General features: G+C 39.7%; 1 protein-coding gene across 2 annotated transcripts; it reads right to left on the reverse strand.

Annotated features, from left to right (window-relative positions):
* Positions 1 to 962: 962 nt before the first annotated feature.
* Positions 963 to 22653, reverse strand: LOC113911015 (lanosterol 14-alpha demethylase). 2 transcript variants are annotated; one of them, XM_027573160.2, is made up of 10 exons: positions 22635 to 22653; positions 20600 to 20698; positions 16666 to 16842; positions 15333 to 15459; positions 13352 to 13526; positions 11264 to 11383; positions 10656 to 10851; positions 9342 to 9437; positions 8602 to 8770; positions 963 to 2344 (listed from the first exon to the last, which is right to left on the reverse strand). In XM_027573160.2, exons 3-10 carry the CDS (start codon positions 16816 to 16818, stop codon positions 2166 to 2168), a joined length of 1215 nt encoding a protein of 404 aa, XP_027428961.1. In that variant the 5' UTR covers positions 16819 to 16842; positions 20600 to 20698; positions 22635 to 22653; the 3' UTR covers positions 963 to 2165. The 2 variants fall into 2 exon arrangements, with proteins under 2 accessions (XP_027428961.1, XP_027428960.1); XM_027573159.2 differs by lacking the exon at positions 22635 to 22653 and adding an exon at positions 22095 to 22449.
* Between the last annotated feature and the right edge of the window lie 2614 nt (positions 22654 to 25267).

Raw genomic sequence — 25267 nt, forward strand, 5'->3', positions numbered from 1 at the left:
ACAATTATCATACCTCACTGATATGTGGAATTTGAGAAACAAGGCAGAGGATCATAGGGGAAGAGAGGAAAAAAATGAAATGACGAAACCAGAGAGGGAGACAAACCATAAGAAACTCTTAATCTCAGGAAACAAACTGAGGGTTGCTGGAGGGGGTTGGGAGGGATGGGGTGGCTGGGTGATGGACACTGGGGAGGGTATGTGCTATGGTGAGTGCTGTGAATTGTGTAAGACTGATGAATCCCAGACCTGTACGCCTGAAACAAATAATACATTATATGTTAATAATAAAAAAAAATTGTCTATTCAAAAACAAACTACTCACTAAACACAGACTAGTCTTAGGGTTTGAGCTTTTTTTGTGCCATGAACCTCTCTAGAAGTCTTGGTGAAAACTATGGGACCCTTCTCAGAATAGTGCTTTTGAACACGTAACATGTATGGGGTTGCAAAAGAAACCAATTACATAGAAATAGTACATTTTTAGGGGTACCTGGATGGCTTAGTCGTTAAGCATCTGCCTTCAGCTCAGGTCATGATCCCAGGGTCCTGGGATCGAGCCCCACATCAGGCTCTCTGCTCAGTGGGAAGCCTGCCTCTCCCTCTCCCACTCCCCCTGCTTGTGTTCCCTCTCTCTCTGTCAAAATAAATAAAATCTTAAAAAAAAAAAGTACATTTTTAGAAATAAGATCTAGCAGTTGATCTAATAAGTCCCATAATTTTAAAGTAATGATGGAAGTAAAAGACATTTCAGGAGATCTGAAACATCTTAATGTGATACAGAAAATCTGTGATTTTTGTTCTCAAAATCATGGGTACTGCTAATACTAGTATAGTTTGTTGCTTCATAAATAAAGGAAATACTAAATTACAGTTTGAAATTAGTACAAAGATGGAATTTTTTTTTTCCCCATCCAAGTTCCTAGATTCCTGAATTCTACTCAATGAAGCACACCACTTTATAACTAGTGAATTAGACTATATTTTTTTCTCAGAGATCATTTTAATGTGAAAAACTCTTACAGCAGAGATTTCGCCTTCACAAAGAGTTTAACATGAGTCCTCTAGCAGCTTTCCCGTATACATAAGGGAAAATATTTTGGCCTCATCCAGTAAAAACAGATTATGTGGTCAAATTACAACAGGTATATATAGTCAGGTCCCCAGTTGTACTTTGATTCTTGAACACAGGCTGCAACAATGCGACCAATGATACTACTCCCAAAGACCCTACACTTCACATTATCTTAAAGCCAGAGTTCCTGATCTCTGATTTTGTATTTTTTAAAAAAAAAAAAGTTTGTTAACCTAAATTAAGTTTTCATAAACAGAACTGGTAACAGAAACATCCCTAATTAGATTCTAGAGAGGAAGCAGGAAACCACCTAGAGCCAAAGAGAACAAAACTATTCCTTAACTTTATTTTGGGCTTTCACATTAGGTCACCATGTGGAACCAGACAGAAATTTATCAGGTAGATAAATATGTAATACTTAGTAATTAGATTAAGATACATGTGCATTCTTATTATTTTTTAGGAAATGTAATTAGTCATTGTCAAATCTGTTTCCTGGAGACAAATCTTCCAGATAAAATTTCAAAGGACATTTTTTTTTCCTACAGCATAGCTCCATCATTGCTAGGTATCATCATACCAAAACAATTGATGGCATTCTTTTTTATCTAAGGCTTTAAATTAGTTTATTCCCTACCCACCCATCCTCACACACACAAACATTACCCAGTAAATAAATAATCTGAGCTTTCCAAGTATCTCCCTGGGCCTTTAGGCCTTTTTATACTTGCAGCTCTAGTCCAAGATGTAAATACCCGAACTTATTTTCCAAGAGCTACGTTTGTTAAGATTAATACCTGGAAACTGTTTAGAATCTGTCAATTACCAAGATCCCCCTAAAGAATTTCATACTAATGAGTTTGGTTTCCTTAATAGCCATCATAAAACTATTAAGAAATATCTAAAATGCGATTAGATTTGATGGAACCATTCAGTTAAGAAAATATAAAAACCGTAAGTTAAGCTAGCTGTCTTTTAAAATTATACTCAAAAAAAGAATACACCAGGAGTTGTTTCATAAACTTCATTCTCTTCAAATGCTTTTGCGGTTTACAGTGATGTTTCACATGTTAGTTCCCTGCAGCCTTTTTCATTTTGATCTTCGTTCGTATCGGATAACTGGATTTTCAGGGGTGTGAATCATGGTTGTATAATTCACAGTGGGAAAATATCCATCAATGAGATCAAATTCATATAAACGAAGCATAGTGGACCAAATTGTCTTGATTTGAACATAGGCAAAATTCTCCCCAATACAACGATGACGCCCTGTTGAAAAAAGAAAGTTTTCTAAGAATCAATTGAAACTCTTTTTCCCGTCTTTTCTCCAGGAATGATAAATTTGTTTACAGTTTGGAGGGACAGCAGATATAGAGATAATATAGGAAAAAGATGACATCCTTTTCACATAAAAGAAGAATGTAAAATAAAATCTCAGGAAAAAAAAGAAAAAGAAAAGGGGCGCCTGGGTGGCTCAGTCGTTAAGCATCTGCCTTTGGCTCGGGTCATGATCCCAGGGTCCTGGGATCGAGCCCCATATTGGGCTCCCTGTTCAGTGGGAAGCCTGCTTCTCCCTCTCCCACTCCCCCCCACCCCCGGCCAAATAAATAAAAATCTTAAAAAAATAAAAATCTCAGGAGATTTTCAAGGTTTCTTTTTAAAGGAAACAGCACTTGGATAATTATATAAATGACTTTTCTAATTACTTTTTTTGAAATGTCACATCTATCTAAGTTTAAATATATGTAAGATTTGAAATTTATGATGACAATCTACTTTGGGAATATACTAGAATATTCTTAGCTTCTGTCCCAAGAGAGCCCTAGTCAAAAGTCAGTATGAGCCCGCCAATCAAAACTTTAAATGCCAGGGGCACCTGGCTGTCTCAGTCAGTGGAGTGTGTGCAACTCTTGATCTCAGGGTTGTGAGTTCGAGCCCCATGCTGGGTGTAGAGATTACTTAAAAATACAATCTTTAAAAATAAAACTTTAAATGCCATTTCAAAATAATAATGGAAGAAAATTTAATAAAATAGCAACACAAGATCAAAATTTAAAAGGTTATATACATGTAAAAACTGACAAGTTGATTCTAAAATACATATGGATAAAAAACACTAATTCAAAAGGATACATGCACCCCAATGTTTATAGCAGCATTATTTACAATAGCCAAATTATGGAAACAGCCCAAGTATCCATCAACTGATGAATGGATAAAAAAGATGTGGTACATATATACAATGGAATATTACTCAGCCATAAAAAAGAATGAAATCCTGCCATTTGCAACGATATGGATGGAGCTAGAGACTATTATGCTAAGCAAAATAAGTCAGAGAATGACAAATGCCATCTGATTTCACTTGTGGAATTTTAAGAAACAAACAAATGAGTAAAGGAAACCAAGAAACAGACTCTTAACTATGGAGAACAAACTACTGGTTATCAGTATGGAGGTGGGTGGGGGAAAGGGAGAAACAGTTGATAGGGACCAAGGCATGTACTTGTAATGAGCACTGGGTGTTGAATGAAGTGTTTAATCACTATATTGTACACTTAAATATTACACTGTATGTTAACTAACTGGAATTCAAATAAGAACTTTTTAAAAAATGCATATGGAAATGCAAAGGAGAACCTAGGATATACGGAGCAGTCTTGGGGGGGAAAAAAGTTGTAAGACTTAAACTGACTTCAAATTTGACTTCAATACTAAAGGTATAGCAACTATGATACTGTGGTTTGTAATAAATATATATTTGCTCTTTCTCCCATCCTTGGCACAGAGCTCCTCAAACACCTTGGAATTTCTTAAGAGCAAAGAGCAATAAAAGAAGTCAGAAGACTTTTGTTATTTGTAACAAGCCCCTTTCACCCACACTTGAGTTTGTTAATGAGGGGACTTTTGGAAATCCCCTCAGAGTAGGGCCTGGCTGCCAAGGGAACCAACCATGTGCTTAAAGGGTTAGAACTTATAGCCCTAACCCCTGACCTCCAGATGGGAGAAGGGGCTGGAGGCTGAATTACTCACCAATGATTTAATCAACCATGCCTATATAATGAAGTCTTCACAAAAGTCCCTCTAGTATGGAGGGACTGAGAGGTTGTATTCAGAGAGCTTCCCAGGTTGGTGAACGTATGGAGATGGTGGGAGTGTGGCATACCCAGAAGGCATGGGAGCTCTGTGCCCTTGCCCTTATTATACCTTGCCCTATGCATCTCTTCAATCAGCTGTTCCTGAGTTGTATCCCCCACCTTTGTAATAAACTGTTAATCCAGTAAATAAACTGCTTTCTGAGTTCTGTGAGCCATTTTAAGAAACTGTGGAACCCCAAGGAGGGGATCAAGAAAACCTCTGATTTACAGCCCACTGGTCAGAAGAACAGGAGACAACATGGACTTGCAATTGGTATCTGAAGTGATGGGGGGCAAGAGTGAATCTTGCGGGACTAAGTCCTTAACCTATGGGGTCTGTGCTAACCCCAGGTGGATAGTGTCAGAACTGAGTTGAACTGTAGGAAACCCAGTGGGTATCCAGAGAGAATTAGTGTGGGAGAAACAAACAACATTTGGTGACCAGAACTGTTGTCAGAAGTGTTCTAAGTGAGTGTAGAGTAGAAAGTGGGGTTGTTTTTCTTTCACAGCAACCAAGACAATGTAGTTCTCGATAGGGCTCAACAAACAGAACAATGGAACACAGCAAAGAGCCAAGACACACTTTTATGGTTGTTTGATTATCAAGAAAGGCAGTAAATAAAGCCAGCCAATGGAGAAAAAAGTTTTTTCAACACATGGTATGGGAATAACTATGTATCTAACATTAAAAGAAAAAGATCAGGCTCCCTGCTCAGCCCTCCCCACCTTGTACATGCTCTTGCTCGCTCTCTCAAATAAATAGTCTTTTTTTTTAAGATTTTATCCATTTACTTGACAGCACACATGAATGGGGGAGGGACAGAGGCAGAGGGAGAAGCAGGCTCCCTGCTGAGCAAGGAGCCCAATGCGGGACTCGATCCCAGGACCCTGGGATCATGACCTGAGCTGAAGGCAGACACCCAACCAACTGAGCCACCCAGGCATCCCAATAAATAAAATCTTGAAAAAAAATAAACCAAAAACCCTCAATTCCTGTCTCACACCAAACTCAAAACTAATTCCAGATGATCACAGGCCTAAACATAAATGCTAAAACCATCAAATTTTTTTTAAAGATTTTATTTATTAGAGCACGAGAGAGAGCAGAGAGCACAAGCGGAAGGGGGGGACAGAGTGGGGGAGCACAGTGACAGGGAGAAGCAGATGCCCTGCTGAGCAGGGAGCCTGATTCAGGGCTTGATCCTAGGACCCTGAGATCACGACCTGAGCCAAAGGCAGACGCTTAACCAACAGAGCCACCCGGGTGCCCCAAACCATCAAATTTTTTTTTTTAAAGATTTTATTTATTTGAGAGAGAGAGAATGAGAGATAGAGAGCACGAGAGGGAAGAGGGTCAGAGGGAGAAGCAGACTCCCCACTGAGCAGGGAGCCCAATGCGGGACTCGATCCCGGGACTCCAGGATCATGACCTGAGCCGAAGGCAGTCACTTAACCAACTGAGCCACCCAGGCGCCCTAAACCATCAAATTTTAATAGAGAATAATAGATGAGAATGTCTTCATGACTTGGGGCCAAAGGTTTTTAGACAGGACCAGGAAGCAATAACAATTTTTAAAAGTCAACAAATTAGGTTTGATTGAGGTTATTCACTTGTCAAAACAATACCGACTTGAGTATTTCATTGTAAAATTTTACATCAAAACTAGAATACTTAACTTTCTTATATACTTGCTGAAAAATTCAGGGAGACATACACTGATGTATGCAGTTTACTTTGAAATGCACCTGAAAAATAAATGGATTGATGGACGGATATGTGATAAAACAAGTGTAAGTAAAATGTCAATGGCAGAATCTAGATAATGGGTATATGAATGTTCAGTATAAAATTCTTTTGAGTTTGTTTTGAAATTTTTATTAAAATGTCAGGGAAATTTTAACAATAAAAAATACAATTCGTATATTTTTAAAAAGTTAAATATAAAAGCCAGAAAGACAAACTTAATAAAAGATGGTATCAGAAATATTTAAGCCAGAAAGAACTAATGCCTTCCAGTCTCTCCAGCCTACCAAAACCTCATAAAGTAGTAAGCTCAATAAAAAAAGATGGCTTTTCAGGGAATACAAAAGATCAAGTCAAATCATTAGAATTGAAAAAAGCCTTACTAAGCCTTGGTTTCCATTTCTGAAAAATGAGTAAGACAGTCCCCCTTCCTCAGAGTGTGGTTGTGAAGATTAAATAGAGAGAAAATTAACAAAAAATGCATATTATTAGCACAGTGCTGTGTGGCCCATAAATGCATTTACTTCTAGGAGCCCTATTTAAGGGTGTTTACAAACCATTCCATACTCAAATATAACAACTAAGGAGAGGGTTGGCTTACAGGGAGATTAAAGGATTATTTTTAATAGCAGAAAACTAGAACTATCCTATGAATTAATAGAAAAATGGATATATTCTGATGATTCACAAAAGGTGATATTATGAAAATGAATAAGCTACATGCTCCAACACAGAAAAAATTACACAAAGTCATGATTGAAGAAACTGGACATACTTGACATGATGATAAAAACGGGGTAGAACAATGTCCCCCCAAAATTCATGTCTACTCAGAAATCAGACTTTGCAGATAAAATTAGTTACGATGAAGTCATACCTGGTTAGGCTGAGCCCTAAATCCAATGCTGGTGTCCCTCAAAGAAAGCCATGCACAGACTCAGAGAGACATGCTCAGGGCAGATGGCCAAGTGAAGACAGGTAGTGATCAGAGTGATGTAGCTACAAGCCAAGGAATGCCGAAGATTGCCAAGAGCCACGGGAAGCTTAGAACAAAGCAAGGAAAGAGGGGCGCCTGGGTGGCTCAGTCGTTAAGCATCTGCCTTCGGCTCAGGTCATGATCCCAGGGTCCTGGGATCGAGCCCCGCATCAGGCTCCCTGCTCCGCAGGAAGCCTGCTTCTCCCTCTCCCGCTCCCCCTCCTTGTGTTCCTGCTCTCTCTGTCTCTCTGTCAAATAAATAAAATCTTTAAAAAAAAAAAAAGCAAGGAAAGACTCTCCCCTAGAGCCATCAGGGAGAGCAAGGCCCTGCCAACACCTTGATTTCAGACTTCCGGCCTCCAGAAATGTGGGAGAATAAATGTCTATTGTTTTAAGTCACCCCGTTTGTGGGAGTTAAAGTAGCCCTAGGAAACTGGCACAATGATGAAAAATTTGAGGGAACATTATATCATATTCAGATAGCTCAAAGATACACAATATAACTTCAGAGAATACAATTAGGGGATGTTTAAAAACAATGGGATGTTAAAAGGAAACAGATTACGGCTTTTTTAAGTAGGCTCCACACCCAACATGGGGTTTGAACTCATGACCCTGAAACCAAGAGTCACATGCTCTACCGACTGAGCCAGCCAGGCGCCCCCAGATTACAGCTTTAATGTAAGTTTTTAAAAATGGGAGCTGTCCAAAAAACAAAATGAGCTGCCACAGAAGGTAACTGAGCAATCTATTACCTAAAAAAGTTCAAGTGCAGTCCAGGCAATTACCGGTTTAGAAATGATTCCTCTTTGGGGCAGATTTTGGGCCACAGAACTAAGGCCCCTCCAACTGTTTGAACAATCTATGACTCTTTTATATGTGATGTTATATACCATATTATTAAATTTATTTATTAGAGTTACTAAGATCTGAAGTTCCTAAAGGACTTTATACTCTCCTTTACATGTGGAAACGGTGTGACCGGTGACAAAAAAGTTGTGCCACTTCAAATCTCTTTGGAAAGACTAAACAAGAAGTCATAAAATGTAGTTTAATCTGTAGAGTACCAATGAACAGAGAAATTACTGCAGGAACAAGGGTCTGCCTGCATAATTTAAGAGTGGTACCATAAAAAGAGTGGTAAAAATGCAGAAGTTTGCAAACCTATGTAAGACCTGCCCAAATTTAAAGACCATTTTATCCTAAGGATACAGACAGAGCACCAAAAAGTTGACTAACAATCCAGAAAAGCTTCAATTTTAACAAGACTGCTTTTGCTCTTTTCTGAAACACTGATAATCTGTTATCATATTTAGCCTGAATTAATTGCCTAAATGGTGTGCTAATTCCAGTGGTTTTTTAAAACAATTCACAAAGAGCTTAAAATATTATTGTAAGGAAAACAGGGTGGACTATAAAAATTAACCCTGAAAAAACTAAATTGGTTAGAAGGTAACAGAACTTTATATAAGGATTCACAAAACTATTTCCTTTAGTACAAATAAAATACTTTTTCCAACCTGGCAAAGATTATACTCCTACAAATGTTTACAGGAATGTCCCTATGAGGAAAGGAAAAGATATTTATAAATAAAATTCATATGGATTAATTTAACAGACATAAATATATTATCAGAACAAACATTTCAAATGTAAAATGGTATCTTACCAGCTCCAAATGGCACATAAGCAAACTTCTCTCCTGATGCTGGATTGTCCTGTAAGTAGCGATCAGGATTAAAGTCCAGACGTTCTACCCATGAGTCTTTAAGTCTTTGATTGACAGTGGGAGAGACACACACCTGATGTCCTGGAGGAATGGTATATCCTGCCACAGTCTACAAATGAAAGCAACACATTTCATTAGATAAAACTATTCTACCAAATAACCAGACTATTGTGTAATAAAGCATTAACACACATGTGATATACATATATTTAAAAACTAGCTAGATGATAGGCCAGCTAAAAATTATTTTAACTCAAGAGGATTTCCAAGTGACCCAACATTGGGCTGGAAACTTAAAAAAGCCATAATGCCTCAGAGGTAGCAGAGGGATATCAAGGAGCCTTTCACAATCCGATTTGTATATTTCCATACTATCAAAATTTTTAATAAAACATGCTTTTTTTAAATCAGGAAAAAAATACACTACCATTTTTAAAACCCTAATTGTTAAATAAAAATGCAGGGAACAGATTAGCATGTATACTCTCTAATTATATAAAAATATCTATGTAAATAGAATATATAATTACATATCAGAGTTCAAATATAAAAAACTGAAATTATGTGGAAACGATTATTCTACTTTTTTAATTTAAAAAATTCTCTTTGCTGTTATATTTCTTCTTTCTGATAAATAAAAACTAGGGGAGTGGAAGGGGAGATCTAACCAAGAGACTCACCTGAGGAGTTTTGGCCATTCTCATCATGGTCATTATAGGAGGTCGAAGTCTTAATGTTTCTTTTATACAGCGATCAAGTAAATTTAGATCCTTCAGCTAAAAAGGAAAAGCATTTCCGGAGTTTTAGAAATACTTAACTTACTTCAGCAGTATGTGTTTAAACTTCTGGGTTATAATAAAATAGATTCTATTGTGGTAGAAGGGCAAAGGTAACTGGTTCAGGATCTGAGATTATCTTGTTCTGTCACTTTCCATGGTCAACAAGGGAAAGAGGGCAAGATACCATCAGTACAAGAGGTAATCACTCTGAAGAGTGGCATAGTAAGGGCCTGCAAAAATCCACTTGTCTAAAAAGTGAAAACACTAGCAAAAATCATGCTACCACACAGATGAAACTTGAAAACATGCTAAGCGAAAGAAGCCAGTCACAAAAGACCACATATTGTATGATCCCGTTTATATGAAATGTCCAGGATACGGCAAATCCATACAGACAGAACGTAGATCAGTGGTTGCCAGGGGCAGGGGAAATGGCGTATGACTGCTAACAGGTACCGGTTTTCTTTTGGAAGTGATTTAAATGTCCTAAAATTGTGATGGTTTCCACAATTCTGAATATATCAAAAAACAGTAAGTTATATACTCTAAATGGACTGATTCTCTAGTATTATATATCAATTAAGCTATTACTTTAGAAGTTACAAAATCAGGAATGAAAGAGACATCACTGCTGGCCTTACAGAAATAGAAAGGATTATAAGAGAACACTATAACAATTGTAAGCCAACGAATTAGGTAACCTAGATGAAAATGGACAAATTCCTAGAAGGACACAAACCAAAGACTCAAGAAGAAACAGAACGTAGGAATAGATGTATAACAAGTAATCAGACAACTTCCCACAAAGCAAAGCACAGACTCCAATGGCTTCACTGGTGAATTCTGACCAGACATGTAAGAAAGAAAGAATATCAATCCTTCACAAACTCTTCCAAAAAAATAAAAGAGGGAACATTTATAGACTCATTCTTTGAGACCAGCATTATTCTGTATACCAAAACCTGTCAAAGACCTCATGACACAAATACACATCAATACCCTCATGAACACAGATGCAAAAATCCTCAACAAAATACTAGCACACTGAATCCAACATGAAGACATTTCAAGGGGGGCTATGGGGAATTTTCTAAAAAAAGCTAAGCAATTTAATCTATAGTAAATAGAATATATCAAATTGTCCCCTTTAAAAACTAGCCACTCATTAGATACTCAAAGTCATAAAGCAGCAGTGAAACTAAAAATCCAACAAACCTGGTCATAAGTTAAAGGAGGCAGATTTTCTCCACAGACTGTTTTCTGTTCTAAATAACATTTTTCTTGAAGTGTTTTGTCTCTGGCCAAGAAGAAGCCCATCCAGGCACTAGTAGTTGAGGACGTGTGCTGGCCTGCCAAGAGCAGTCCAATAAGCATGCCTGCTACTTCGTCATCTGTCAGAGGGCGCCCATCCCTAAGGAAGGAATCACACACAAATTTAACAGTTTGGCAGACCATCTCATGCCTTCACATTGAAATAAAGGGTCGTAGTGACTAAACTTTTCAGGTGTTAATAGTCTCTTGCATTTGCCCATCACAAGTGAGAATTTTTCTCCCCTGAGGGGAAAGAGACCAAAGAAATGTATGATTTTCATTACAAAAGATGTTGCTGCAGTTTGTCAGCAGGCGTTTCCCCATGCGCGGTCCTCGGGCTCCAGGAAGGCAATGGGATCCCATTAATTCGTGTCTCATCCATTTAACAAGCCCAAGGCTCAAAGGTACTAATTTTGTCAACATCACTACTTTTTAACTGGACATATTTTTTAACTTTGTTTTAATGTGAAATTGCCTGCTTCAGCTTAACATGTGATCCGAACAGCTCTTACTTGTAAGTAGAATCTAGTAAAGTTTGGAGAATGTCATCAACTTTTTCTTCTGACTGTCTGCGCTTCTGGATTGCTTTATAGAAAATATTCTTGATCTCTCGATGAGCTCTGTCCCTGCGTCTGCAATTCAAAGACAAAAATGACTAAAACATAATGTCATACTTTCTGGCATCAGATTCATTTTGAAAATAACCAGGACCTAGCTTAAGAATGACTCAAATAATTGACAAAAAACTCAGAACCAAAAGAAAAAAAGTTAGATAAACCATGAGAGACTATGGACTCTGAGAAACAAACTGAGGGTTCCAGAGGGGAGGGGGAAGGTAGGGGGATGGGTTGGCCTGGTGATGGGTATTAAAGAGGGCACGTACTGAAGGGAGCACTGGGTGTTATACACAAACAATGAATCATGGAACACTACATCCAAAACTAATGATGTAATAATGTATGGTGATTAACATAATAAAAAAATGAATAAATAAAAAAATCTTATACTGTTAGAAATTTCTAGCGTCCTAACATATATATCCCTGATTCTTAACATACTTCCTGTGTTCTAACAAAAGGTCTAAAGCAAGACTTGTGATTATTCCTTTAGAATCATTTTCCAGTTTAACAGAAAGCAGAATACTTTAAATTAACTCTTTTAAATTAACGAAATTCCAATTTTAACCAAATTAATTCTTGAAGCAGATGGAGAGTGATCCTGGTTTTTCTATAGGATTCAGGATTTGAATAAACCTAAGATTTATTTAGGATGACCTAAATCTAGGATGTAGAACGTGACGACAGTATACAGGATTTGATTCCACTTTTCATCTTCTGAGACAACATGGTTTTGTAGGGGGCAAAAATACTAGGAGAGGCAGAAAACAAACTTCAGGTCCCCAAATCTTCCATTTAAAGGAGGGTGCTCACTAGGTAACAGATACTCTAAGTGTTTTGGAAAGTGAATTGGCCACTTTGACTTCCTGTGAGGTAGATGCTCTTAGCCTCACTTCGCAGGCAGCTGCACAGTTCCACACAGCCAGAAAGAGCGGAGCTGTGACTTCAAACCGGCGATCTGACCGCCTAACCCCTTCACAACTGGGCTTCCAATAAAACTGCTGCTCTGCTGAGACCATGGGGGCAGAAGACGTTTACTGACAGGAACACAGCAGTGCCAGGAAAACTTAAGGCCTGTTTTAAGAAAGGGAATGGAATAATTCGGTTCAATCATTTGGTTTGGGTAAGGCAGAGAAAGACTGGGCTGAAAAAAAGTCAGAAATTCCTGACTTCATCCAGGAGATAGAAAAGGAAAAAGAAAACAAAAAAAAAAAGAAAAAAAAAACAGGCTTGTTGCACATTTCTGGAGAACCCTCTACAGGCTACGGATGAAAGCATTTTGAAAACTACAAAGCTCCTGACAAATATAAAGTATTACGAGTTCCAGAGAATTCCAGAGAATCTCTCCTGGCTTTCCTTTTTTCTCCCCCTCTTTATCCTGTAACTATATAGAAGTAGCAGAACTAGAAGGAAAAGGGAGTACCAATTTAATTCCTCCCCATCTCTCACCTGAACAGAAATGAATCAACAAGTACAGAAAGCCCACTAATATGCAAGACACTAAACTATATGTCGAGTCCTATAAACAATATTTCTTTGTATCAGATGGTCCCCGACCTTAAGGAAATCACAGTATAGTTGTAAGAAAACAAAGAGAAAAGCAAAGAAAGGCACTTACTACTTCAAAACAAAGGAATTTCACAATAGACTATTAAACAGATATTTTCAAATAAGTATTTAGAGGGGTGTATCACTTATAGGTAGAGTCCAGAGACTTTCCTGAGTAGAAGGAATATGTGAGATAAGTAGGTTTTAAATTAGAATAGCTAGACAACAAATGACCTCTTTTATAAACTGAAACTGAGCTTAAATGAGCTTACTATATAAAGAAAACCTGTCTTGAATTCTTATAGAAGAATTGGGGCTCATAATCTCCCCTAATTTGTCTGTTTTATGTTTTTTTTTATCTTGGTAAACGCAAAGCATGCCAACACTACAGCAATTCTACAGTTAAATAAGCAAGTATAGGGTCTTTAGCCATACCTGAAACTAGGCAAAGGGAGCCAGCCTGGCAGTAGCCAGGCTGCGTGGCTAAAACCTCCATCCAGATCTGCATACAGTTGTGCCACTTTCTCATTGAGTTGACTTCTGATTTCCTTTCCATGTAAACAATGGCTAGCTGTTAAAATTATGAGCTCAGAAAGAGCTTCAAACAAATCTAGAGGAAAAAAGATCATTCCCATTACTATTGCCAAATATTCTTTTGAAATTTTCTGCTTAGAGATATAAAAGTATTACAAAGGAAAGGTGAGAATAAAAACTCAAGAACCAACAAGATCCTGTTCATATCATCAAAAAAAGCCTAGGGACATATGGACACAACAAAGAGAGGCAAGAAACTCATGATGGGAAGCACCTCTAGACAGCCAAAAGAGAGGCCACAAAGGTATCTCTAAACCTCACTCATGACTCTTCAACTGGAAAAGATAAACTGAAGATAAAAATGAATATAGTGAGGGGCACCTGGCTGGCTCAGTTGGTAGAACACACGATTCTTGATCTCGGGGTCATGAGTTCGAGCCCCACACTGGGTATAGAGATTACTTAAAAATGAAAATGTTTAAAAAATGAATAGAGGGGCGCCTGGGTGGCTCAGTCGTTAAGCATCCGCCTTTGCTCAGGTCATGATCCCAGGGTCCTGGGATCAAGCCCCACATCCAGCTCCCTGCTCAGCAGGGAGTCTGCTTCTCCCTCTCCACTCCCCCTGCTTGTGTTCCCGGTCTTACTGTCTCTTTCTCTGTCAAACAAATAAATAAAATCTCTAAAAAAAAAAAAAAAAAAAAAAAATGAATAGAGTTACAGGAGTTCCAAGTCGCAGTATAACAAAAGCAGCAAAAAGGTGATTTAGTGCATATGAGGTGCTTCCCAAAGAACAGCAGTCCAAAAACTGAAGAATGCATTATTTCACAGGTCAAAAGCAGGAAGACCAGGACTAAAATTTAAGGTCTTGACTATAAAAGAAAACTGTAGCTAATCATCAACTGGTATATCCCAAACTAGAGACAGATACATCAGGGAAGCACATTTGGATGACATTTAAGAGTCATAAAAATTACCCAATTAATGCCTTGTTCTTTAATTCTGTGTTTACCAAATTAACTTCCAATTGTCACTTGGCTTTCCAGTTAGATTTGCCAATGAAGTTTAGCAAATTCTGGTGTTCTCAATGCTGTAACTTTGTCTCACTTGTATTTATTAAGTTGGCATTTTAGTTTATTTATACATCAGCTTCTTGTATGGTTAAAAATATCACATCAGCTTTCAGTGGATTACAGAAACTGAAGACCACACGCAGAACATGGGGACTCACACAGAGATCTTAATGCCCTATGAGACAGATGTTGCGTCCTGCTTTGGGGGGGCAATTTTCTCTGAAAGGAACACTTAATTGTCCAGTATAAAGAATGGATTCACATAAATATCCAAAGAAGATCAAGTTATACTCATTATACTCTGTACATAATGCAAGAAAGCATATAGTTGGTGGTAGACTAAGCCTATGTATTTAAATTTACTTTTTTCATGAACTAAATCATTCCCATACAATATCAGATAGATAGGGTATTACATACAAAATTAAATCATTTAGACTTTAACTTGCTCATGGGGGTTAAAAGAAGTTATTTTATTTATTGTCTTAAAATGATCTTGCAAAAAGTCTTATATTCAGTTTATTTCAAAATTTAATGAGTTATATTTATATTATTTGTACAAATGAGCTGAATAACATGCACCTTAATTAACCCATTTTAGAGGTTTTGCTAAGTGAACAGCAATAATCACTTCCTCTCAGGTCTTTTTAACTCTATGGTCATCAAAACATATTCTTTCCATTAAATCTAAGGTGGTTTTTACATATGTTGCAGTTGGTTTTTCATTACACACACACACGTATTCTTACATTTCTAGTCATAAAAAAAGTAGAAATACTAGGACAAATGCAAAACCAAAACAGTTTGCTTACTTTTTTCTCCACTTTCTCCCCAACTCTGAAAGTACTCCTTTGTTTCTTTCTCAATTATAGAAACGTGCTGTCTAAAGTGGGCTATGTTAAGGCCACTTTTTAACATTTTCTTCTGCTCCAAAAAAACCTTCAAAATATTAACAGTATAATACCAAGCATTAAAACACAATTTTGTTTTATCAGAAGATTCATTTGGGTTATTATATGTAACACTCAAAGAAAACAATACTTTAAAAAAAGATATTGAAAATAAAAATAGTAAAAGGATTTTTAAAACTATACCAAACATGGGAAACTTAGAGCATTGATACGGATCTGAAGTAACATGTAGAGATACCTGGTATGCAGGCGCTCAACTAATGATAAATTAGGAATCCCACTGCGTTTCCTTCCTACATATGCATTTTCCCACTCTGGACCGCAGGGCTTCCCTTTCCTGTTATCTTCTAGCATCCCAACCCAACCCAGATACCAACACAAGCCCCCAAAGGTCCATTATGCTTCCATATCATTTTTATCCCACTTCACATATTCTCCCATTCCATTCCTAAACAAGTATCATTCCTCTCACTACCTTCCAGAAGTTTCATGAGAATTCAATATAGTCTGATTGAAATAAATTCACACTAAGTCACTAATGGTTTTAACCCATTGGGACATTTCTATTTTAAGAATCTGATCAGCAGTGTGAAAAAATGAATAGATATATCTGACCAGAGGGATTTTCTAGGGTTTTTGCTTTTGGCCTTGAGGAGCCATTCATTCCCCACCCCTCGCTCATCCCCAGAAATAACACTTGATGTCAACTCTTAACTGCTACACTAGGATACTAGGCCATGTGTGGTACGATCTCAGCCAGAGCCCACACCAAGCTACTGAGCCAATGATCTCATTTGTGTTTTGCATCAATTTGCAGCACTCTAATATTTGACTTACTGAATGAAGAAATCACACAAACTTCCAAAGCCAACAATCTTTAGCTCAAAAGAGCTCTTATGCTAGAATTTCAGGCAGGAGTAGAGGCATAGGAGGCCCTTTTGATGAAATAATGGGATTTTCTTGTTACCCACTCGAATCAATGCCCTAAGTTCATCACTGATTCTCTTTCTTTGTACAGGCAACCTTTAAAATTGCTTAGCCCATGCCTGCAGCTATAGAACAGAATACCCATTCTTTGTCAGTTACCCAGGCCTTTTCTTTTTAACGTCTCATTCTTCAGATTTCTGAACCAAGGAATAAACTGTTTCTACATTCTAAATGTACAATATTACACTACTAGCTGTAACTATTATATTATAGATTCGTTTTCCTTGAAGATAACAGGGTCACCTACTGGATTTGGCACATCATATGCAACTCCCTTCCCAAACACAGGTGTTGTCAGACGACTGTAGACATCTTCTGCATTCAGGTCCTCATTTTTACTATTAAAAAGCAGTGCAGCAGCATCACTCCCCAGAAGGTAAGTAAATGTCTTACCCACCATGGTAAAACTAAATACAGGTCCATACTAAAGAAAGAAAAGTAGCCACAGTGATGATACTGAAAAATATGTATCACTAAAAGAAACACTAATTTATTAATTCACAAAACATTTTTGAAAATTAAAACATGCATCAACCTTAATGCAATTATTCACCGAGTCTTTGTCCAAATTTATAATTATTTTCATCCAGCTGCAAGTGAAATATAAACTTTTTATTCTGCTTTTTTCAATTTATACTGAAAATATTTTCTATCCTTTAACATAGACATCATAATTTTAATAATTATCCTTTCATTATTGGACATATGGGTGATATGTCAGTTCTTTACTTATTATGGATAGTTCTGCAATGAGTTTCTCTGAGAATATAGATTCCCCCCCCTTGGTTAAGGATAAATTTATAGGAATCACCAAAGGTTATGACCTGTCCTATTGTATTTGCTATGTAAAGACATCAGAAGTTTATTTAGTTATCCAGTTTACTACTATCTCACCAACACCAAATGATTTCATTTTTAATTTTTCGTTAATCTGTCTGGGTGTTAAATGCTTTACCTTGCAGTTATCTGACTATTATTAAAGACCAGGCTCTGGGTGATACAACTGTGAACAAAAATACTGTCTCTGACTCATGTAGCTTAGTCTATTGAAAAAGATACAACTTAATCAAATAACCACATTAACAAATGTAAAATTGCAAACGTGACAAGTACTATAGGAAGGAAAGCAACTCTGGGAGGAGAGAACTGATAAAAGAGAGACCAAAGAGAGGAAAGGCCACCTGAGCTGAGGCTTGAAGGATGAGGAGGAGTCAGCATGGCAGCCAAGCAGGCACAGAGATCCTAATGGGGGGTGGGGGAGAGGACAAGATGAGAGCTGAGTCTGCAGGGCCTAGACCATACATAGTCTCATAAGCCATATTCAGGAAGTTTTTTCCTTATAAGCAATGGAAAGCCACAGAAGATTTTAAACTGCATGGGAGGGACACACTGATAGATGCATATTTTAAAAGAAAGATCCCTCTGGCTGCTATGTGGAGGGGGGAGGAACAGGAGCAGAGGGAATGTCTGAGGACCAGTTAGAGCCCATGCAGGAACCTGAGGATGAAAACGTGCCACATGGTAATGATGGGGCAGCGCACAGCGAAGCAGATGGATACTGAATGATTTTGGAGAGAGAATTTGCAGACGACAATGGATTGAGGGAGGGGAAGTATCAAGAAGGAATCCTAGACTTCTGGAAAACAGAAAAATGGTAAGAAGAGAAAACAGGACAACCAGGATTGAAGAGAGAAAAACCAAGAGTTAGCCTTCAGAAATGTTGGATTTCAGGTGCCTCTGAGACAACACAGGAAGAATCATGTGGGAGTTGGGACATCCAGGTCAGGAGCTGGAGAAGAGACCTGGGCCGGAGACATTAATTTGGGTGTCATCTACCTATGGCTGATAACTGAAGCTGTACGTGAGAGATGAGATCACCTAGGAAAGACTGAAGGCCAAGGACCAGACCCCCATGAACCCCCACAGTAAATGCCCAGGCATAAGCCCACTACGGAGTTAGAGAAAAAGCAGTCAGAGAAATAGCGGGCAGGGGGGATGAGAGAAGCCACATTTAAGGAGGGAGGAGTTACCAGTGACAAATAGAGCTGAGGGATCAAGTTCACTGAACTAGGGCACGGAGCTCATTAGTGAAGGGGCTGACAGACAGACTAGGGTGGACCGAAGAGTAAACAGGACATGTGGAAACAGAGAGAGTACGTACAGAAAGCTTGCTAACGGGGGAGGAAAGTGAGAGGAGACTAAGTCAAGAGAAGCTCTGGTCTTTTTAAATGAGTGACTTTTGAAAATTTTTCAGAGAAAATGGAAAAGATCCAGTTGAAGGAAGTCACTACAGAAAGAAGAAATAATAGCATAAGGTTCCTGAGACCAAAGATGGATTGAGACTTTAACCTCCAATAGGAAGCAAAATAGTATAAAATCAACATGATAGCACCTAGCAGGCTCAGAGCACAGGCTTCGGGAGCCAGACTGCCAAGGTTCACATCCCAGGTCCTCCACCTGTTAGCTGTTGTGACCTTGGCTGTATAGTCAGAAAACTTAACCTCTCTGTACTTCAATTTCCCTCATCCATAAAATGGAAATAATAGTACCTACTGTCATCAAGATTAAATAGATATCATTTTATCCATGATATGTGTGTGTATATATAGATGATATAGATATATTAGAAAAGAGCGTGTTGGCCATAGTAAATATTACGTGTTTTTATTATCACTACTACTACTACTATTATTATTATTAAAAGCACAGACTCAGGGGCGCCTGGGTGGCTCAGATGGTTAAGCGTCTGCCTTCGGCTCAGGTCATGATCCCAGGGTCCTGGGATCGAGTCCCGCATCGGGCTCCCTGCTCGGCAGGAGGCCTGCTTCTCCCTCTCCCACTCCCCCTGCTTGTGTTCCTGCTCTCGCTATCTCTCTCTCTGTCAAATAAATAAATAAAATCTTAAAAAAATAAAAAATAATAAATAAATAAATAAAAGCACAGACTCAGAAATTAGACCATGTGTAAATCCTGGTTTGGCCACTAGCCAGTGGTGAGCCCAAGAACAAATTATATAACCTGTTTCTCAGTTTTATCATCCATATAATGGAAATACCTGAAAGGATTTTTGTGGAGCTTCAGTCAGATAATCTATGTAAAGCACTAAGTTAGTGGCACAAAGTAAGTGTTTTATAATTAGTGTAACAGGAAGAAAAGAAAATGCATGTTTCAAAGTGGGAGCATGAGAAAGTTCTCTTTGGATGGTTTTACATCTCTAAAGAGGAGACAAAGTCATCTGCTTTGATAGAGAGATAGGAAGATTCAGAAGTTTAGAAAAGTGAAGGTTTGAATCATCATTGTGGGGAGCGGAAAGTAGGCCAACCATACTTTGGCATAACACAATTGTTTAGCAGTGTTCAAATTTCGTTCAGGGTAGGGGATCATGAAATTAGGAAGGAACTAATCTGGTGCAAGGAAGAAAAGAAGAAGAAAAATCCCTCCAAGTCTGGGGTTTTACCAGGTAAGCAAAATGAAAAGATCCAGGGCAAGGAAATGTATGGTATTGGCCACAGTGGAACTGAAATGATGGACCACTGTCCCAAAGTGGAAAACGAAGGAAAGAAAGGAGGCTAATATATCAGGAAAAAGTAAATGGGACAATGGACTGGAACATCTAATGAGGTCAAAGAATGGTTCTAATGGAAGTTGCTGCGGAGGCAAGAGGCAAGCCAGGGAAAGAAGTTGTGGTCTAAGACTAAAGTGTCTAAATTTCTGTTGTGGAGCTGAAAGAGTTAAGAGTGACAACACTTCATAGTGGGACTGTGGAATAAATGGCTGAACTGGTATCGGAAAGTTCATGAGAGAGAAGAGGGGCAGAGATCTGAGTGGCCATGGTATCCTGTGGGTCATCCGAGTGAAACTGAAGTCACAGATGTGTAGAGCAGTTAGAAAATTCCACAGGTGACTGGTTAAGAAAAAGAAGGGTCAATCAGTATCAATCTTAACTATGATCAGTAAATACAAAATTTAGGCTAGTGATGTCTCAGAGATCACCCAGGACACAGGAGAAGTTACGAGGGTCTCCAAGACCCCTCCGGCTCTTAAACAGGAGCAGCTCCAATTTAACTGGTTTCCTATACTCAGGATAAGCCTAAGATTACACTATTTTTTAATATTCTGGCATTTAAAGAAAAGTTTGAAAAGCACTAATTTCTTTTCCTATAATTATTTGGAACACTTACCTTCTCATATGCATTTTCTAGGAATTCAATTGGACTTTTCCCAAATGCTATGGCATGTCCAAGGAATGGAACTGGAGAGAAAATGTATGGTGGACTTTTCTGTAAGAGAAAACAAAAAATTGGGGATTCACATTTCATTTTGAGATATCCAGTTTAGTTTCCTGACCAAACAAATGAAATTTACCACTAATACTAAAAAGTTACCAAAAAATAAAGCATCAGCAGTAACTTAAAAACAGCCAAACTGCAAATACCTTAGGAGAGTGGCCATAGTCAAAAGAACAGAAACTCAAAACATGGTATAAGTGACTAGACAAACACAAAGGTATTGTAATTACACATGCTGAACACTGTCCAGAATATGTCCAATATTATTTATTGGTGGGCTCTAAGCAACTTTCTTAAACATTACCGCAAAAAAAAAAAAAAAAAAAAAACCCACAGGAAAATCAAACTTATATTGTCTTTACCACTACCACTCACAATTTTAGTTCCGGAATCTTGCCTAAAGAAGGTATAGAAAAAGACAAAACAGTAACTTGAGGTATAGAAAGATGTGAAATGTTTAAGAAGCTACATTTATCAGGAAAGAGAACACATCTCATCCACTGATTTTATTTTTTATTTTTTAAGTAGGCTCCACACCAAGCATGAGGCTTAAATTTACCACCCTGAGATCAAGACCTGAGCTGAGATCAAGGATCAGATGCTTAATCAACTGAAACACCCAGCGCTCCTCATCCACTGATTTTAGAGAGAGTAGATCAGCACTAGCAGGAACTCCTTCACACTCCTTGTAAAAGGTACTTTAGATGCCCCAGGTTTTAAAAACGACTTGGTCAATAGTTCATACATTCCACAGTCAGTAAAAGGGCAGTTTTAAACGCTACTTGGTGTTGGCTGGTTAAGGATGCATTCATCAAATATATTAGGTAAGTATGAAGCTAGTGGTCAATAAAGACACTAAATTAAAGAAACTGATACTTCTTAGCATCATAAGAAGGGACAATCCAGTTACTCCCACCCTATCAAATGCTCCCCCCTTCAGATATAAATCGCCATTAGGGGCGATACTACAGCCCACAGGATGCCCCACCAGGGCAGCCCCCAAGATGACGGCCACCAGGGCGCTCAATGCCACAGCCATCAGTCTGGCCACGGCCATTAGGGCACCTGCACCTCGGCCAGCACAACCGTCACTACGACCATGACCGCGGCAAGCACGACCCCCACTAGACACGCGGCCACCTCCAGAATCGCTACAGACTGGAGGGCCCCCAACACCAAGGCCAGAAAGGCCAAGGAAGTCGCGACCACAAGCAGCAGAGCTGCGGCCACCTCCCCGTCCCCAGTGCGCCCGTCGCCGCCGCCCAGCTGAGCACGGCTTCGGCAGCCACTCCCGCTAGCCCTTTGGCCGTCTTTGTCGTCGCCCCGCTAGCCCTTAGACCACAGTAGTCGTTGCGTCCCCCGCCCGGATCCCCCGGGATGCACGTACCGCCCCGGCGGGCAGGGGGGCCAGGTGGCCGACTGCGAGGCGGAACAGGTAGACTAGGCCAAGCGTGAAGGCGCAGGCGATTAGCAGCATGGATAGGAGGTTGCCGCCGGTCACCCGCTCCATCGCCTGCCCCAGCACCGACCCGCCCGCCTGCAGTAAACCCAGCAACATCATCCTGACCGCCGCAGCAGCCACTACAGTTCGCCGGAGACGCTGGAGGCCGAGGTCGCCGCCGCTCCTCCGAATCGATGGAGCGAGTAAGACCGGCAGATGGGCGTCCGGAGGCGGCCCCGGCCTCCAGGTCTCCTGCTAAACCCAGTCCCACCCCCTACTCTCGGCTCCCACGCGCGCCACCCTGTGCGTCACAGAACGGGGCGGGGCCAGATGCTGGCCACGCCCTACGTAGGACTACCTACGGCCGAGATCTCCCTACGCCAGGAGGCCCTGAAAAAGCAGGTTGCACCTATGGTACGAGTGGTACAGAGACAGAGGAGAACGAGAACTTAAGAGGGGATCACCCCCCAGAGAATCGCGGGCCACCTGAGCTTGCGTGCCCGGGGTGCGGAGCACCACGACACGGCGCCGGGAAAGGGCAGGCGGAGGGATCTCAGAGCGAGGTTTGCGAGGGGATGGCAGCGGCTGCGGCGCGCTCTGTGATTGCACCGCTCGCGCGTGAGGCGATCTCAGCTTATGTGGCGTCAGCCGGGCGGGTGGCTTGAGTACCGCCCCGGGGGCGTAAGCACCGCCCTTCTCCGGGGCATGCGGACCCGCTGCCGCTGAGCTGCTTAGGGCCCGCGTTTTGAGGCGGTGGAGAGACAGCCAACATGGCTGGGGAAAGGGAGATTGTGAAAGACGCTGCCTACACACGGAAGGGTGGGACGATGAGGTCAGTCCCATGCCACCCCAATTAAAAGCAGTCTGACAGGTATTACTGTACGGCATAACGATAACAAAACTTGGTTGCTGTCTGGACTGTACGGAAACAGGTTTTCCGAAATAAATTAGAATATTATAGGCCGTCGCGACCTATTTGAGACAACATTCCCCAAGAACGGCACTTACTCTGTCCGGAAAGATTTTAAAGCGGAAGTACAATCCTAAGCCACAGTCCCTTGGCCGCCCGCTCCTGTGGCCTCAAACAAGCATGTATATATAATGACCACCAAAGTAAATTCCCCTTCTCTATTACTCTCACGAGCCCCCGACCATACTCATGTATTTATTCAGTCACTGGGAAGAGCTAGGTATTGTGCTGGGTAGGCACTGGGAATACAGCAATGGATGAGAAAACTGCAGGGCCCTCAGGGAAGGAGCAGGAGTATCTAATTGCCTGCTCAACACCTCTCCCTAGATGCTTAACATTCATCTCACGGTCAGTAAATCCCGAACTGAATTTATCTCCTCCCACCCCGCCGCCATCCTGCCCCTCCTGTCATGCCCATGTAGGAAGGGCACCATTATCCACCCCATTGCCCTCCTTCTTCATTCCTCATGTTTAATCAATCACCACATCTTATAATTCCACCACCTTGAACGTTTCTCCATTCACCGCTACCTTAGGTCACATCTCATCGTTGCTTGTCTGCATTGCAAAAGTACGCTACCTGGTACTTGTCCATTCTTGTCCTTAATCTGTCCTCCCCACTGTTGCCATTTCTTGTATCTCTAAAGCATGTTGTAATCATCTCTGTAGGTTTCCTCTATTAGAAGATGAACTTGAGAAAAGGGATCATGTCTTAATTGTTTTTATATTCTGCCTTTATCCTAATAACCTACCACAGCAGTTCTCAAATTGTGGTCCATAGCCTTCTGGGTATCCCCAAGAGCCTTTCAAAGTATCTGCAAGGTCAAAGCTCTTTATAAGAATACTGCTATTTGCTTTTTCACTGCTGGAATTTGCCCTGATAGTGTAAAATCAGTAGTAAATAAAAACTTATTGGGCCTTAGCACAAATCAAAGGCAATGACACCAAATTCCAGCAGTCATTATTCTTCACTGTCATGCACTTGCAATAGAAAAATAAAATTATCTATTTCACTTAAGAATGTCCTTGATGAAATTGTGAATGTTAGATTTATTAAAGTTCAACCACTGAGTGCATGTATTTTTTAACTAGCAGATTTCTTCATGGACTAACATTTTGCTTGAAAGAATGACTGCCAAACTCTAGTCTTTCACATTTGGGTATTTGACATTTTCTTGAAAATGAAATCAGCCTGTCCCTTTTAAAGAAAACCATTGGCAATATTTGTTGTCAGTGATAAAATTAAAGCTTTCCAGGGCGCTTGAGTGGCTCAGTCGGTGGATTTCGGCTCAGGTCATGATCTCAGGGACATAAGATTGAGCCCCACGTTGGGCTCCATGCCTGCTTAAGATTCTCCCTCTTTTTCTGACCCCTTCCCTCCCCACCCCTGACACTCTCTCCCTCTCTCTCTCCAAAAAAAAAAAAAAAAAGCTCTCAAATAAAAATTAAGAATTTTAGAAACATATCTACCACTGTAAACTTGACAACATACCAATTCTTGAGACTTTTCTGCAGAGGAAAATTTAGTAACAAAAGGATTTTATATAATAAAATGTGTCAACATTAGAATATTTGCATAATTCATTGAACCAGTATTTTCAAATGACCAATGCATGATGTTACAAAATCATGTGTGGGTAAAACATTCATTCAAAGTACAAGTTAGACCAAAAGATGTTCATAGAATGTAAAAAGTTAATTGATATACCTCCAGATTCTACATTGCCACTAACTTTTAAGATACACCACTTATTAAAAAAAAAACCTATAATTATCTGGAAAAGTTATTAAAATATTTCTGCCTTTCCAACTCTACATCTGGGTGAAGTTTATATACTTCAACCCAAACAATGCACATGATTGAATACAGAAGCACATAAGAGAATTCAACTATCTTCCATCAAGCCAGGCGTTAAAGGGATTTGCAAAAATCTAAAATAGTACCATGTATCTCACTTTTTTTTTTTTTTGAGAGAGAACGAGCACAAGCAGGAGGGGAGAGGGGCAGAAGGAGAGGGAGAGAGAATCCTAAGCAGGCTCCATACCCAGCGCAGACTCCATGGAGGGGCTCGATCTTACCACCCTGAGATCATGACCTGAGCCAAAATGAAGAGTCGGAGGCTTAACCAGCTGAGCCACCCATGTACCC

This window comes from Zalophus californianus, chromosome 12 (assembly GCF_009762305.2).
Source record: "Zalophus californianus isolate mZalCal1 chromosome 12, mZalCal1.pri.v2, whole genome shotgun sequence".
NCBI lineage: Eukaryota > Metazoa > Chordata > Mammalia > Carnivora > Otariidae > Zalophus > Zalophus californianus.

Coding starts and splice junctions, on each gene's coding strand:
- LOC113911015 (XM_027573159.2), bottom strand. CDS start 22,268: ATGATGTTGCTGGGTTTACTGCAGGCGGGCGGGTCGGTGCTGGGGCAG. Junction 15,460..16,665: donor CATATGATGTGCCAAATCCA/GTAGGTGACCCT, acceptor AATATTTTGAAG/GTTTTTTTGGAGCAGAAGAA. Junction 11,384..13,351: donor CTCCCTTTGCCTAGTTTCAG/GTATGGCTAAAG, acceptor TTTGAATTGCAG/ACGCAGGGACAGAGCTCATC.